The 14,621-nt window shown below is 41.7% G+C and overlaps 1 protein-coding gene and 1 long non-coding RNA gene across 2 annotated transcripts; one reads left to right on the forward strand and one right to left on the reverse strand.

Moving 5' to 3' along the window:
* Window positions 1-2,642: 2,642 nt before the first annotated feature.
* On the forward strand, window positions 2,643-4,917 carry LOC118376673 (mid1-interacting protein 1-like). Its single transcript, XM_035763415.2, has 2 exons — window positions 2,643-2,870; window positions 3,425-4,917. The coding sequence occupies exon 2, from the start codon at window positions 3,515-3,517 to the stop codon at window positions 3,998-4,000; it is 486 nt and encodes a 161-aa protein (XP_035619308.1). The 5' UTR covers window positions 2,643-2,870; window positions 3,425-3,514; the 3' UTR covers window positions 4,001-4,917.
* A 7,904-nt stretch (window positions 4,918-12,821) lies between these two features.
* Window positions 12,822-13,910, reverse strand: LOC118383745 (uncharacterized). Its single transcript, XR_004825699.1, has 2 exons — window positions 13,655-13,910; window positions 12,822-13,256 (listed from the first exon to the last, which is right to left on the reverse strand). It is a non-coding gene; the product is annotated as an uncharacterized LOC118383745 (long non-coding RNA).
* Window positions 13,911-14,621: the final 711 nt, after the last annotated feature.

A 14,621-nucleotide genomic window follows, 5' to 3' on the forward strand; every position in this document is an offset into this window, starting at 1 on the left:
CCTAACCATGTGTCTGTGACAAATACAATTTGATTTGATTAGATTTGAAGCGAAGAGAGAAACTGTGTCTGGACTTTACTGTCTTCCTGTTCAAGTACCCCTTCAGAGACTGGTCTGTCGAGGACAAGTGTCAGGCAGATCCACCCGAAGAACCCACCTTCTCTCTATTTCACAGGCCAAGACAGAGATATTAAAAGTGACCCATACCCTACCTATGCAAATGAATCAACAAAAGTCTTTCAGTTTCATTAATGCCGTGATTTTTACTTGTGATTGCAACTTGAACGTGTTTTTGTGTATGCATTGTAATGTACAGTGCATTCGGAAAGTATTCAGCCCCCTTGACCTTTTCCATATTTTGTTACGTCACAGACTTATTCTAAAATGGTTTGAATTGTATTTTTTTCTTCATCAATCTACACGCAATACCGCATAATGAAAAGGCAAAAACTGTTTTTTTTTTTAAATATTTGCAAATGTAGATACATTTTTTAATTTAAATATCACATTTACAAAAGTATTTAGACCCTTTACGCAGTACTTTGTTGAGGCACGTTTGGCAGCGATTACAGCCTTGAGTCTTGGGTATGACTCTACAAGCTTGGCACACCTGTATTTCGGGAGTGTCTCCCATTCTTCTCTGCTGATCCTCTCAAGCTCTGTCAGGTTGGATGGGGAGCGTCGCTGTACACCTATTTTCAGGTCTCTCCGGAAATGTTAGATCTGGGCCACTCAAGGACATTCAGAGACTTGTCCCGAAGCCACTCCTGCTCTGTCTTGGGTGTGTGCTTAGGGTCGTTGTCCTGCTGGAAGGTGAAGCTTCGCCCCAGTCTGAGGTCCTGAGTGCTCTGGAACAGATTTTCATCAAGGATCTCTCTGTACTTTGCTCCGTTCGTCTTTCCTTCGATCCTGACTAGTCTCCCAGTCCCTGCTGCTGAAAAACAACCACACAACATGATGCTGCCACCACCATGCTTCAACGTAGGGATGGTGCCAGGTTTCCTCCAGACATGACGCTTGGCATTCAGGCCACAGTGTTCAATCTTGGCTTCATCAGACCAGAGAATCTTGTTTCTCATGGTCTGAGAGTCCTTTAGGTGCCTTTCTGCAAACTCCTAACGGGCTGTCATGTAGTGGCTTCCTTCTGGCCCCTCTACCATAAAGGTCTGATTGGTGGAGTGCTGAGGAGATGGTTGTCCTTCTGGGAGGTTCTCTCATCTCCACAGAGGAACTCTTGACCTCTGTCAGAGTGACCATCGGGTTCTTGGCCACCTCCCTGACTAATGCCCTTTTCCCCCGATTGCTCAGTCTTGGTGGTTCCAAACTTCTTCCATGTAAGAATGATGGAGGCCACTGTGTTCTTGGGCTCTTCAGTCCTGCAGAAATGTTATAGTACCCTTCCCCAGATCTGTACCTCGACACAATCCTGCCTCGGAGCTCTACAGACAATTCATTCGACCTCATGGCTTGGTTTGTGCTCTAACATGCACTGTCAACTGTGGGACCTTATATAGACAGGTGTGGGCCTTTCCAAATCACGTCCAATCAATTGAATTTACCACAGGTGGACTCCAATCAAGGATGATCAATGGACACAGGATGCACCTGAGCTCAATTTTGAGTCTGATAGCAAAGGGTCTGAATACTTATGTAAATAATATTTCAGTTTTTTTTTGTAATACATTTGCAGAAATGTAAAAAAAAAAATGTTTTGCTTTGTCATTATGGGGTTTTGTGTGTAGATTGATGAATATTATTATTTTATTTGATACATTTTAGAATAAGGCTGTAACGTAGTAAATACAGCTATGAATACCTATAACCACAGTATCCCAGCAATCACAGCAATGCAATCACTGTTCATAAACGAGCATGTTTAGTTATTATTAATCGTATGCTATACAACAAAAGCTGAAATGTATACATAGAATGTTTAAATAAATGAAAAGCTAGTAAAATGCAAAGCAAAATCTGATTTTGAGTTATTTCTACCATACTATGTATCTATGCTTGAATTTACCACTCCATTTCAGCATGGATGTGGCATGTGTTTAAATGAACACCAGATGACAGTATTGTAAACCCTTAGTGATTTCTAAAAGGCTGTGACTCACACAGAGCCTTTAGAAAATAGACCCCAATTATCCTATGGATCCAATTGTCTCACACAATTTGTGGCCAAGGTAACTTTTCAAGTCAGTCCACTTCTGTATTTTCATATGACAGCATGTCATTAATTATTTATGAAGCAAGACTGTTCTGGTCTGTATACACTGAACACTTTCAACTATCATAGTTTCAAGCATTCTTGTTAATCATGTCAGCCGTTTCATTGTGTGCTTGTATCTTATTTAGTAGGCCTAGGCTATGAGAGAAAAAGTAGGATAGGACTCGTAATAAATAGGCACACAAGGCCTACTATATTGTGGACTATTACATAATAGGGTAATAGGCTAATAATAATAAAATATATTTTAGAAAACGAGTGCATTGAAATTACCATTCGTGATTAGAACTAAAATAGTTGCCATATACAAACACCGATTCTCTCATTATGATTTTTGAAACAATGTATCAAGCTTAAAAACACCGTAGCATTACTGCGGGTCTTTGCTGCGGACAAGCTCACAAAATAATGTGCTCTCTGATTGCTTTTTATCACTGTCAGTAACCTAAAGTTGACGCCCCATTTCCTCAATACTATCCTATTGCGCCATTGAAACCGTGAAGTGGGAGAGGTCGTTTTTTTCTAGCCGGCGTGCCCACTATAAAGGTCCACGTCTGGCTACAAAAGCCGAGGAAGTATATACATACTTGTTTTTGTACGAGCGGGTGGAGCAAGGAATATTATCAAGAAAGAGTTTGTACAGGTCAGTATTTGTTTTGTTCGAGACTTATCGTTTATTTGGGCGCTCTCAGTTTTCTGTAAATATGGCAAGGTTAAGTAGATACTATACAAGATTGTACAGGAAGCGCTACCGGTTAAATGTATAACGCCTTGTTTGTTCGCAACATTGCGGGAAAATGTTTTTTTTTTCTGATAGCATTAGGCTACCTTCGTTTTAGTGTGGACATTCTGTTCTGTCATTGGCATCCCAAACCATAGCCTAAACCATAGCCTACTCTGGTACGCAGCAGTCAGATTAAGCCTTTAAGCCCTGTGTTTATGAAGTGGATCTTCATTCTGTTCATGTCTCCATTTACTGTTGTGTAGCCACGCTTACTTTACCAGATGAAAATGTCATAAGCAGACAATAGTGGTACATGCCTTTTGCTGCGTTCTTAGTAGGCTGACGTGATGGCCTATTTATTTAGTAGGCCTTTCTGTTAGTGTGGCTGTATTCTGTTGACCAATGGCTGTTCTTTATAGCGCTGAGATGCAATATTATTTTGTCTCATGGCTTCAATGTTTCTATTTCCACAGTGACATTTCGATCATCAGTCAGCCTTAACATCAAACTTTACCTTACTCCACCTGTTTCCTGCAAACCCAAGTCTTGCCAAAACCTCCACAATGATGCAAATTAGCAGTGACCCGGCCAGCAACAAGAACTCCCTCCTCAATGTGATGCACCGCTTCATCGCTGCAACCAACAACATGGATGAGACCATCATGGTACCCAGCCTGTTGCGGGATGTGCCCCTGGAGGTGCAGGAGAGCCAGCAGGTTGTGGTGGTGGACGAGCCTCCCTACCCTAACAAGCAGAAGGACATGTACGAGCACTACCTCCTCCTCAAGTCCATCAAGAATGACATGGAGTGGGGCCTGCTGAAGAGGGAGATGAGTGGTGGGGCCAGCTTCCTGGAAATGGCTGTCAAGCAAGAGGAGCAGCAGCTGATAATTGGGGAGCTCCCTGGTGAAGAGGGCTCTGATCTGGAAGGCCAGTTCCACTACCACCTCAGGGGACTGTTTGGTGTCCTGTCAAAACTCACAGTGCAAGCAGACCACCTCACCAACCGCTACAAGAGGGAGATCGGAGGTGGTAACTTTATGAGATAGGGTCACTTTTAACTGACCTTGGACTGCTTGACTCACACACAGTGGTGTTATCAGAGACTTAGTGCAACTGACCAGGGACCGGTGTACTGACCAGGGCCTGGTTTCCCAGGAGCATCTTAAGGCTTAGTTAATTGTTAGAACCATAGGATCCTATGGTTTTAATGATGAACTTAGCCTAAAGATTATTTTGGGATACCGGGCCCTGAGCTACTTGTCTTTCAATCCTGACTTGAGTAGTGACACGCCACCCCCTCGTCCCTTGCTTCCCAAAACTCCACTAATCCTACATTTAAACCAATCTGATTGACACCTGCACATGTTCCTGAATGTTTAAGGCCATGTCTGATTTGTTGAACTGTGCATTGTAAGTTTATCAGAGTTGACATTTCATGCTTATTGGCTGTTTACAGAGTTGTTGGTATCGTATTTGGAGTCTTGTTGAATCATGGCTCTGGTAGGTAGATAACATCAGTCTTCATTTCAAGTCCAAACATTCAATGTGGATTCACGTGTATGTCAAAGGAACTGGGTGTCTGTATGCCATGTCTTTTGTAAATGTCTCTAAAAAGATTTGACTGCAGGAGTATTTAGAATGCTGGTTGTTCTGTCCCTCCTTAAAATGTAAAGCACACTTTAGCATATGGGCTTGTTTTTAAGGGCCTTTTATTTAAAAAAAGTAATTATTTGTTCATGTCTCTGTAGCACTCCTGATGAAACATGCTGTGCCTTGAATTTCTATAACTCAAGTCCTGCTCCGATGCCCATCTTGTCCACATTGTCTGATTGGTATAAAAATGTCAACCTACCCTTTTTGGAGTGATGGTATTGTAACACTATTCCTTTCTGTGTTGTCCTTGGTTATTTCAATTTTTATATTGTGCACAAATGCAGTACAACTAAATAAAGACTTAAACTCCTGTCTTGTATTCAGCTCAAATTTGTGTGCAGGTATTGTCAAGGAGTGGTATTGACTAGACTTGTGAAGGGCCAATGGCTATGCCATTTTCATTCTAGTAGTTTCGTCCCTGGTTTAGTTGCCAGTCTATATAGCATAGGCTCTTGCTTGGTCTGCATTCCAAATGTTACTTGCTGATGTTTATGGCAGATTCCTGTTAAGACTAGGTGACTTTGACATGCTATAACATGAGCACTGATTTCTGTTCTGTACAATTGCTGTTGTCTTTGTTGCAATACAGGCTTCCCTGAAAGTTTACTGCAAGTCTGGGCACTAACTTGCATAGTATGAGGCTTATGGTGCACCATGAGCCCTGCCACTTGCCCTGGAATGACCTTGGGTGAACATTGCAGTTATTGTATATCTGTTAGTAATATTTAGCTGGAAGGGAACCTTCTAGCTGGGGTTATCTGTGGTCATTTGACCCTTAACTATTTCCTGCGTTGAGCTCATGGCTCAATTCCCTAAGGTGTGACTTCTCATGCAAGTGATGGCTGCAGTGGGCCTGGTTAAGGAAATGTAGGTTTATAACTGATTTACAGTGCTTTCGTATGCCATTGAGTCATAAACACAGGACTGATGTAACCTAAGAGTTCATGACTGTTTTCCTTTGTTCCTCAGTCAAAATATCAATGGCTGTTTAACCAGTTTCCTCAACAATCAGCTGGCAATTGTTCAACTTGCATATCACACAATCTTGTTTGACTCTGACGAGAGATGGGATTAATAAAAAGGAGCATACAGCTAAAGATTCATGGCATAAATAATCTGGTTTTTGACCAAAAGAATATTGCTCTGATTAATCATTCCGAACACTTCTCAAAGCGCTGAAACAAGACCATTACTTTCATTAAATTTTTCTTAATATGGGTCATTGAATTACTAATCAAATGTATGTATACAGCTTACATCAGATGTCACAAAGTACTTCTACAAAAAACTCTGCCTAAAACCCCAAAGAGCAAGCAATGCAGATGCTAACCCAATGGAGTCGTTATCGTTTGTAAAACAACACAACATATATAGGTCAGAATTTCTTGATAAAGATGAGCAAAAAATACATAATACACACCCTGAGCTATATTGTATGCTCAAAATGTAAATTATTTCAAGGCTCAGGGTGCTGGAGTATTGAAAACAGGGGTGCCAATACTTTCGACCCCTATCTTTTAGAGAATTTTTAGCACTTCATCTCTGAGTATATTTTTGAGTGTACAATATAGCTCAGTATTTGTATTTTGTATTTTTTTGTGCACAATGTAGCTCAGTATTTGTATTTTAGTTTTTTTGGAGTACAATATAGCTCAGTATTTGTATTTTTTAAATATTTTTTTGCTCATATTTATAAAAGTTGCCAATAATTTTAGACCTCAATATATCTGTCTATGCTTGATGTGTATCAAACACAAATTATCCATATGGCTTCCTCAAACGGCAATCTCCCACCTCCATTACCCTCTCAACCCCTTCCCTTAGCAACAGCTCCACCAACAACAGCTCCACCAACAGCAGCCAATAGGGTAACAATGCTTTTTTTCCCCCTCAAAGGCACAGCAGTGATTAAAAGATTGCAGAGACTGAGAGGGACAGGAGGGGTGAGAGAGCACTGCTAAAAGGGCTACTCTGACCCAACACAAAGCACGTTGGGGCATGAAAGGCTCAAGTATTAAGCTATGACTTCGAGAGCACATTTATATGAAGCTGGGTTCCTGAGTCTTCTCTGTAGATGCTCTCAATGTATGCCGGGAAAAATCTGGACAAAAAAAAAATCGCTGTAGCAAAGTTGGTCAATCCTTCAGCCCACTCAAGTGAACTGGGTCAACCACAAATAGTGGGACAGCCGGTCAGGCTGTTGATATGAATGGGAATTGGGTTTCTTCACATTACGTCCCCACGACTGTTGGCTATCAGAGAGGATAAGTTGTCTGTGTGCGGGAGACATATTTTAGCACCATTTGTTGATATAGTCAATGGACTGAATACTCAAGTGGAGATTATTGTTGACCTTTGTCTGTGGAGCGTGACTGGATTAATACAGTGATCCAAACAAAATGGGGTTAATTTCTTAGTCATTTCAGGATCAGAACTGAAATTAAATGAATTAATTGAAAATGTACTTTCAAGAAATGAAAATGTTTTTTAATAGCATAATATCTGAATCCCTTTCCTAAATGGCGTGAGGCCCCTATAGTCACATTGCTCAGCACTGACCGTTAGGACCAACTAAATGTCTTCAGAAACTCTATACAGCAAAGGGGTACGATCACACTCATTGCCTCTCAGATTTGAGTAAGTTTCACATGGTGTGGTTGTGATACATTTCACCATGGTCTGTCAGTAATTGGGACATGATTATGACCCAAGAGTCACGTTTGAAAACACTGCAATATTTCTTGTCTACATATGGCCTGTGAGTGTCCGACAAATACAGCGACAGTTGAATGCAGTAACTGTCCAAATCTAACCAGGTGTTCAGTATTTTAAGTAACAAAGCCATCTCTATGTAACGGCAAGACAATTGGCTGTATGTCCTTGATACTCAACTCTTGACACTGGTGTCGAGGTTATGGAGATGAGTGCTTTGCCAGCTCTCTCTCTCTCTCTCTCTCTCTCTCTCTCTCTCTCTCTCTCTCTCTCCCTCTCCCTCTCTCCCTCTCTCCCTCTCTCCCTCTCTCCCTCTCTCTCTCTCTCCCTCTCTCCCTCTCTCCCTCTCTCTCTCTCTCTCTCTCTCTCAAGGGGAATGGATGCAGTGCAATGTGACCAAGGGGGAATTGGCTAGCGGAGCGACACTGACGGACACATGAGAGTGTCTGTGTTGCAAGACCCTTCTGAGGCTCTATAAATTGTGAATCTGTTGCCCATGCCGTGGGTCAGCGTGCGACGGCGTGATCACTGACACTTGGCAGGGAGCGGTCCCGTTGGCTGGCCCATCTCAGCCAGCTGCCCCAGCCATACCTCCTGTTCCCTGCTAGTAGTCGCTGACAACGGATGCTCAACTGCTGCAACACTTTCATCTGGCACGGGCTAGACATTTAACCACACAGCCACACAGACAGGGCTCTCAGATAACAATCTTCACGAGGTAGAGTGGACGAATGTATGGCCAAATCAAATGGATGACCTGACCTGAATTGTTGCTGAAGGTCAATTCATTGAGTTGAGCCCTTACTCAGTTGCAAAGCGGTGGTGTCTATCTTTAACTGATTGGCATGGCCTGTTTCTGGTTTAATCAACTGCTTGCTCAGGTATATTCCCGCCTCACTATGTCAACAGTGCTGCCCCAAGAGTAAACACCTGCATACTGAATATGTTTGATTGAAACATACTTGCATGCTTGAAGAAATATCCAAGTACACAGGGAGTAATAGCAACAAAAAAAATACATCAGGTCTTTGGAGTCCATTGGTCAACCAGCAAGTAAACAGGTCATTCTAATTGGAAGTCATTTGTAGGGTTCCTGTGTATTGTAATGTATACTGGCTGTCTGGCTGTCTACTGTTAGTGTTTCTAGGCATTGCTATTTAGTAAAATAACCTGGCTGGATATGCTCACACAACAGCCCATGGGGCGTAGCCTTACAATACTCTGCCTTGTACTGCACAAGTCTTATGAGAACCAGCATGCTCTATCAAGTCATTACTAACATTCCTGGCAATGGGAACATCTCTTAAATGGTGAGGAGGACATTGGAAGAACATAAAGCCAAGGAAATTACAGGGAGTTTCCCTCCCTCACCAAAGTGGATAGTATTTCAGGAAGTATATTTGACAAGTTATCCATAATGGCTTTAGCAATAAAAAAGTGCCTGTCCTTGAACTATGCTCATATTTTAAAATGTATTTACCTTTATTTAACCAGGCACATCAGTTAAGAACAAATTATTATTTTCAATGACGGCCTAGGAACAGCAAGTTAACTGCCTGTTCAGGGGCAGAACGACAGATTCGTACCTTGTCAGCTCGGGGGTTTGAACTTGCAACCTTCCGGTTACTAGTCCAACGCTCTAACCACTAGGCTACCCTGCCGCCTCATAAAGGCGCATTAGGCATTTTAAGCCTTTATACTAGAAATGGACTGATATTTGTCTCAGGTTTGTAAGTATGATAATCCATTTTGTTAACTATGCATAGTGGTCGATAACACTAAATAAAGTCTGCATAATAATGTCAAAGGATGCCAAGCAATGCATGCTTTGAGTCAAATCATGCATTGCTTAGCAATCTCATCTATGATTTTCTCAGTGATCAATCTTTTGCATGCCATATTTGAAAAACAAAGCAACCCTAACGCTTTATCAGTAAAAAGGTGGAGAAGGCCGTCTTTGCTCAATTTACTCGGACTGGCTTCAAGTCTTTTGTTCCAGCAGCCTGGGAAGCAGTTGTGGAGTCGGGAACACAGTGTTCTCATTTGGGCAGATGCTTTCCCACTGAGGTCCTTCAGTGCCCAGCCAGGCACCCCCAGCCTTCATAGAGGCTGGGCTGTGCCAGGCCCTTCTTGTACCATCTCAATCCTCGGCCCTGTGTGTGTGTGTGTGTGTGTGTATTCGTGGTAAATTAGCTGTAGGGAACACAAGCCTATAGATATTGAGATTCTGAATGGTCAGTTAACAAGACAAGTAAATCAAATAATGGGTTTTAAAGGTTTCCTTTGGGGGGGAAGAAACATTAGTTTGTCTACAAGGGGAATCTGGTCTCTGGCTTGTGTGTATATACCAATAGGACAGGAGGAAATCCACCCAGATCTCCCTGTTATCTGAGCAGTCAGTATTCATTGTTAGCACAGCATCATCCCCTTCAGGTGAGTAGGAGCTTGGTCTCTCCCCTGCCTTGGACGGACTTAGCATGATCAGTATGCCTTCTTTGTGCAGAACGCATAGTCATGGAATGTTGGCGCTTACATAACAGGCGAGTGGGCGTCGAGCCCAGCTGGCTCTGCTAACGGCCAGTGTCTGACACAGAGTGTCTCTCGCAACGCACTGAAGGCCCACCCAGCCCTGTACACACCACTGCTCTATTAGCTTGATCTAATTTGGTCAATAAAATATCCTTGTTTTCACTGGTATTGTGTACCTATGTTGATCCTATGTCAATTCTGTACTGTATGTGAGGTAAATATACCAGGCTACAGTAGATATGCATGGAATGTATTCTGTTGTTGAAACTCTGTTTTTCCCAGGGTTTTCTTTGCCCATACAGTGCCTTGCGAAAGTATTCGGCCCCATTGAACTTTGCGACCTTTTGCCACATTTCAGGCTTCAAACATAAAGATATAAAACTGTATTTTTTTGTGAAGAATCAACAACAAGTGGGACACAATCATGAAGTGGAACGACATTTATTGGATATTTAAAACTTTTTTAACAAATCAAAAACTGAAAAATTGGGCGTGCAAAATTATTCAGCCCCTTTACTTTCAGTGCAGCAAACTCTCTCCAGAAGTTCAGTGAGGATCTCTGAATGATCCAATGTTGACCTAAATGACTAATGATGATAAATACAATCCACCTGTGTGTAATCAAGTCTCCGTATAAATGCACCTGCACTGTGATAGTCTCAGAGGTCCGTTAAAAGCGCAGAGAGCATCATGAAGAAGAAGGAACACACCAGGCAGGTCCGAGATACTGTTGTGAAGAAGTTTAAAGCCGGATTTGGATACAAAAAGATTTCCCAAGCTTTAAACATCCCAAGGAGCACTGTGCAAGCGATAATATTGAAATGGAAGGAGTATCAGACCACTGCAAATCTACCAAGACCTGGCCATCCCTCTAAACTTTCAGCTCATACAAGGAGAAGACTGATCAGAGATGCAGCCAAGAGGCACATGATCACTCTGGATGAACTGCAGAGATCTACAGCTGAGGTGGGAGACTCTGTCCATAGGACAACAATCAGTCGTATATTGCACAAATCTGGCCTTTATGGAAGAGTGGCAAGAAGAAAGCCATTTCTTAAAGATATCCATAAAAAGTGTTGTTTAAAGTTTGCCACAAGCCACCTGCGAGACACACCAAACATGTGGAAGAAGGTGCTCTGGTCAGATGAAACCAAAATGTAACTTTTTGGCAACAATGCAAAACGTTATGTTTGGCGTAAAAGCAACACAGCTCATCACCCTAAACACACCATCCCCACTGTCAAACATGGTGGTGGCAGCATCATGGTTTGGGCCTGCTTTTCTTCAGCAGGGACAGGGAAGATGGTTAAAATTGATGGGAAGATGGATGGAGCCAAATACAGGACTATTCTGGAAGAAAACCTGATGGAGTCTGCAAAAGACCTGAGACTGGGATGGAGATTTGTCTTCCAACAAAACATCAAGCAAAACCTACAATGTAATGGTTCAAAAATAAACATATCCAGGTGTTAGAATGGCCAAGTCAAAGTCCAGACCTGAAACCAATCGAGAATCTGTGGAAAGAATTGAAAACTGCTGTTCACAAATGCTCTCCATCCAACCTCACTGAGCTCGAGCTGTTTTGCAAGGAGGAATGGGAAAAAATGTCAGTCTCTCGATGTGCAAAACTGATAGAGACATACCAAGCGACTTACAGCTGTAATCGCAGCAAAAGGTGGCGCTACAAAGTATTAACTTAAGGGGGCTGAATAATTTTGCACGCCCAATTTTTCAGTTTTTGATTTGTTAAAAAAGTTTGAAATATCCAATAAATGTCGTTCCACTTCATGATTGTGTCCCACTTGTTGTTGATTCTTCACAAAAAAATACAGTTTTATATCTTTATGTTTGAAGCCTGAAATGTGGCAAAGGTCGCAAAGTTCAAGGGGGCCGAATACTTTCGCAAGGCACTGTATCTATAGCACAAATGTCTTTGTTTTCTACTAGGAATCAGCTTACGGTAATTGTCAGATGATAAGCATCAGTTTCGCTGGCCTTTCAACCCCCATGTAAGAGGCCTGTTCTCAATGGCAGAGCTTGGAGGATACAGAGACAGATTAAAAGGCTGAGTTCTCCACAGGTCAGTGCTTGCATCCATCCTTGGCGGGGAAATTTCAATTAATCTAATCTGCAAGACAAGGACAAGACAATGGCAACGGCTATGTGTGTGCATGGTGCAAGTCAGCGATTCCACCATGAGCTCTTCCACAAGACAAGACCTGAACTCTCACGGCAGACTCACTTTTCCCCTTGTAAGATAACCCAAATCAAGGGAGCTCTCTCCTCCACATACAATACCTTATATTCTATAAAATACAATCAAGTCATTTTAATGATTCAAACCAGCATTAATAGTCTAGCTGTTAGGGAATATGCTGCTATAAGATGCACATGAGATTTGAAAATAACTTTCTCCATTGACACGTGAACAAAATCAAAATATAAAGTTCAAAAGTGCATCTGTGATCCATGACCTGCAAGTGGTGTCTAGACTATAAAGAGCCTGCTGTATACGTGCTGATTGATTGTCTGAATGCAACAGTCTGGCCAAGGCTGGTCAATTACAGTGTGAAATCTGATGTGGAAATATATGTGACAGACTGTTACTCTCCCTCCGAAGTCTCCTGATATATTTATCCCTCAGGAGCTTAGAGTATGTGTCCGTTAAGTCAAAGATAGCAGCAGATTAACCAACTACAGTGGCATTGGAGGTCAGAGTATTAATAATACCTGCAATGATGAGCAACAGTGTCCTCTTTGCATTGCTCAGCATGTCTGTCTGTGAACTGCTCGTGCATTGCTTTGCAAGACTCTGTGGAGTAGTCGATAGCTAAGAGGCTTTTTATGATTCAATATGTGGCGTATACTTGTACGGAGGTTCAAAACAACCCCTTCATACAAACTCTTAGATGAAACGGCAAAAAGAGGAAGTATATTTCTAATTTGAACAATTAGTCAAGTAATACATCAAAATAAGATGGCAATAAGCAGTTTCATTACAAATCATGAGTCAAGGAATATGTTCGACTACACATGTTCTCATTTGCTAGATTTTGACTTTCACATTCATATTCTCAATTACAATGACTGGTGAAGTAAAAAGTAATGGCTGAAAACCAGAGAACTATACAGTAAGTGTCCGCTGTAGCATATTTAAGATTCTGGGCATCATGGACTGGTCCTCAGCAGAGTGATATGGTAAGTCGTTTGAAAAGGAAACGGGTGAAAATGGAGTATTCTAGGCTGAGTTCTAGAGACAAGCCAAGCGAACAGGACCTCCCTTTGTGGGTTTCAAAGAAGACTGTTGCATAACCCAAGGCTTGGCGAAAAAAAACTACAGACAACCTCCATGAACCTTGAGAAAGCAGGCAAAAGGGAAGGGGTAGAGGAGGTCCACAAGAAGGGAGCCTAAGGAACATTTGGGAGAACAGGTTTACCTCTTCTGTGGAAGAACATGCAAATATTCCTGAAAGAATTGTCAACAGGGTGCAGCTGCAGGGAAAGACTCCTAACATGATTAAAATATGTTTTGCAAAGAACTGGAAAGTGAATTTATATATTTTAATGTAATGTCTTATTTTGACAAGGGTGTGATATTTAAGCAATAAGGCCCGAGGAGGTGTGGTATATGGCCAATATACCACGACTAAGGATTGTTCATACACACGACGCAACGCGGAGTGCTTGAACACAGCCCTTAGCCATGGTATATTGGCAATATACCACAAACCCCAGAGGTGACTTATTGCTATTATAAACCGGTTTCCTATGCAATTAGAGCAGTAAAAATACATGTTTTGTCATACCCGTGGTATACGGTCTCATATACCGTGGCTGTCAGCCAACCAGCATTCAGGGCTCGAACCACCCAGTTCATAATATCAGTTTAATTCGGAGTAAAAATGAGGCCATCTCGCTGATGTAACAGTCCGTTGTTCCCCTCCCCCTAAAGCTTGACTGATATATCACATCATCTTCTGTATTAAAGCTATCCATTCTGCCCTTTTTTGTCAATAAGGTCTGCATATAGGAACAATGAAAAACCACTGCGTGCCTTCTGCGCTCTCTCTTCCTTCTCTTTTCCTTGTTTGTCAGTCAGCAGGTCTTGTAGAGACTTGCCCTCGTTTAAAACCAATCAGAATTCACTGCCCTAAAACAACAGATGGCCAATGAACGCAGCAGGATCCCAGGGGCTCGGTGAATGGGTGGATCTCAAATCTGGATCCATGTATGACGCTCAATTTACAGGGCTATCAGCAGCTGAGCCTTCCACCCTTGTTTTTTTATTTTTATTTCTACTTTGCACATTCTTCCATTGCAACACTACCATTCCAGTGTTTTACTTGCTATATTGTATTTACTTTGCCACCATGGCCTTTTTTTGCCTTTACCTCCCTTCTCACCTAATTTGCTCACATTGTATATAGACTTGTTTATACTGTATTATTGACTGTATGTTTGTTTTACTCCATGTGCAACTCGGTGTCGTTGTATCTGTCGAACTGCTTTGCTTTATCTTGGCCAGGTCGCAATTGTAAATGAGAACTTGTTCTCAACTTGCCTACCTGGTTAAATAAAGGTGAAGTAAATAAAATAAAATAAAAAATTCAAATGTATGCAATCTTTGGCATCCAATTGCCAGATTTTTGATAATCACTTACACAGTATGGATATTATAGATAAATCAAGTATGATTGTACAGAAAATATATCTTCACATTACATTTACATTTAAGTCATTTAGCAGACGCTCTTATCCAGAGCGACTTACAAA

Source organism: Oncorhynchus keta, chromosome 4 (assembly GCF_023373465.1).
Source record: "Oncorhynchus keta strain PuntledgeMale-10-30-2019 chromosome 4, Oket_V2, whole genome shotgun sequence".
Classification (NCBI taxonomy): Eukaryota; Metazoa; Chordata; class Actinopteri; order Salmoniformes; family Salmonidae; genus Oncorhynchus; species Oncorhynchus keta.

What these genes read in the sequence shown, in the direction of transcription:
- LOC118376673 (XM_035763415.2), top strand. Translation starts at nt 3,515, where the DNA reads ATGATGCAAATTAGCAGTGACCCGGCCAGCAACAAGAACTCCCTCCTC.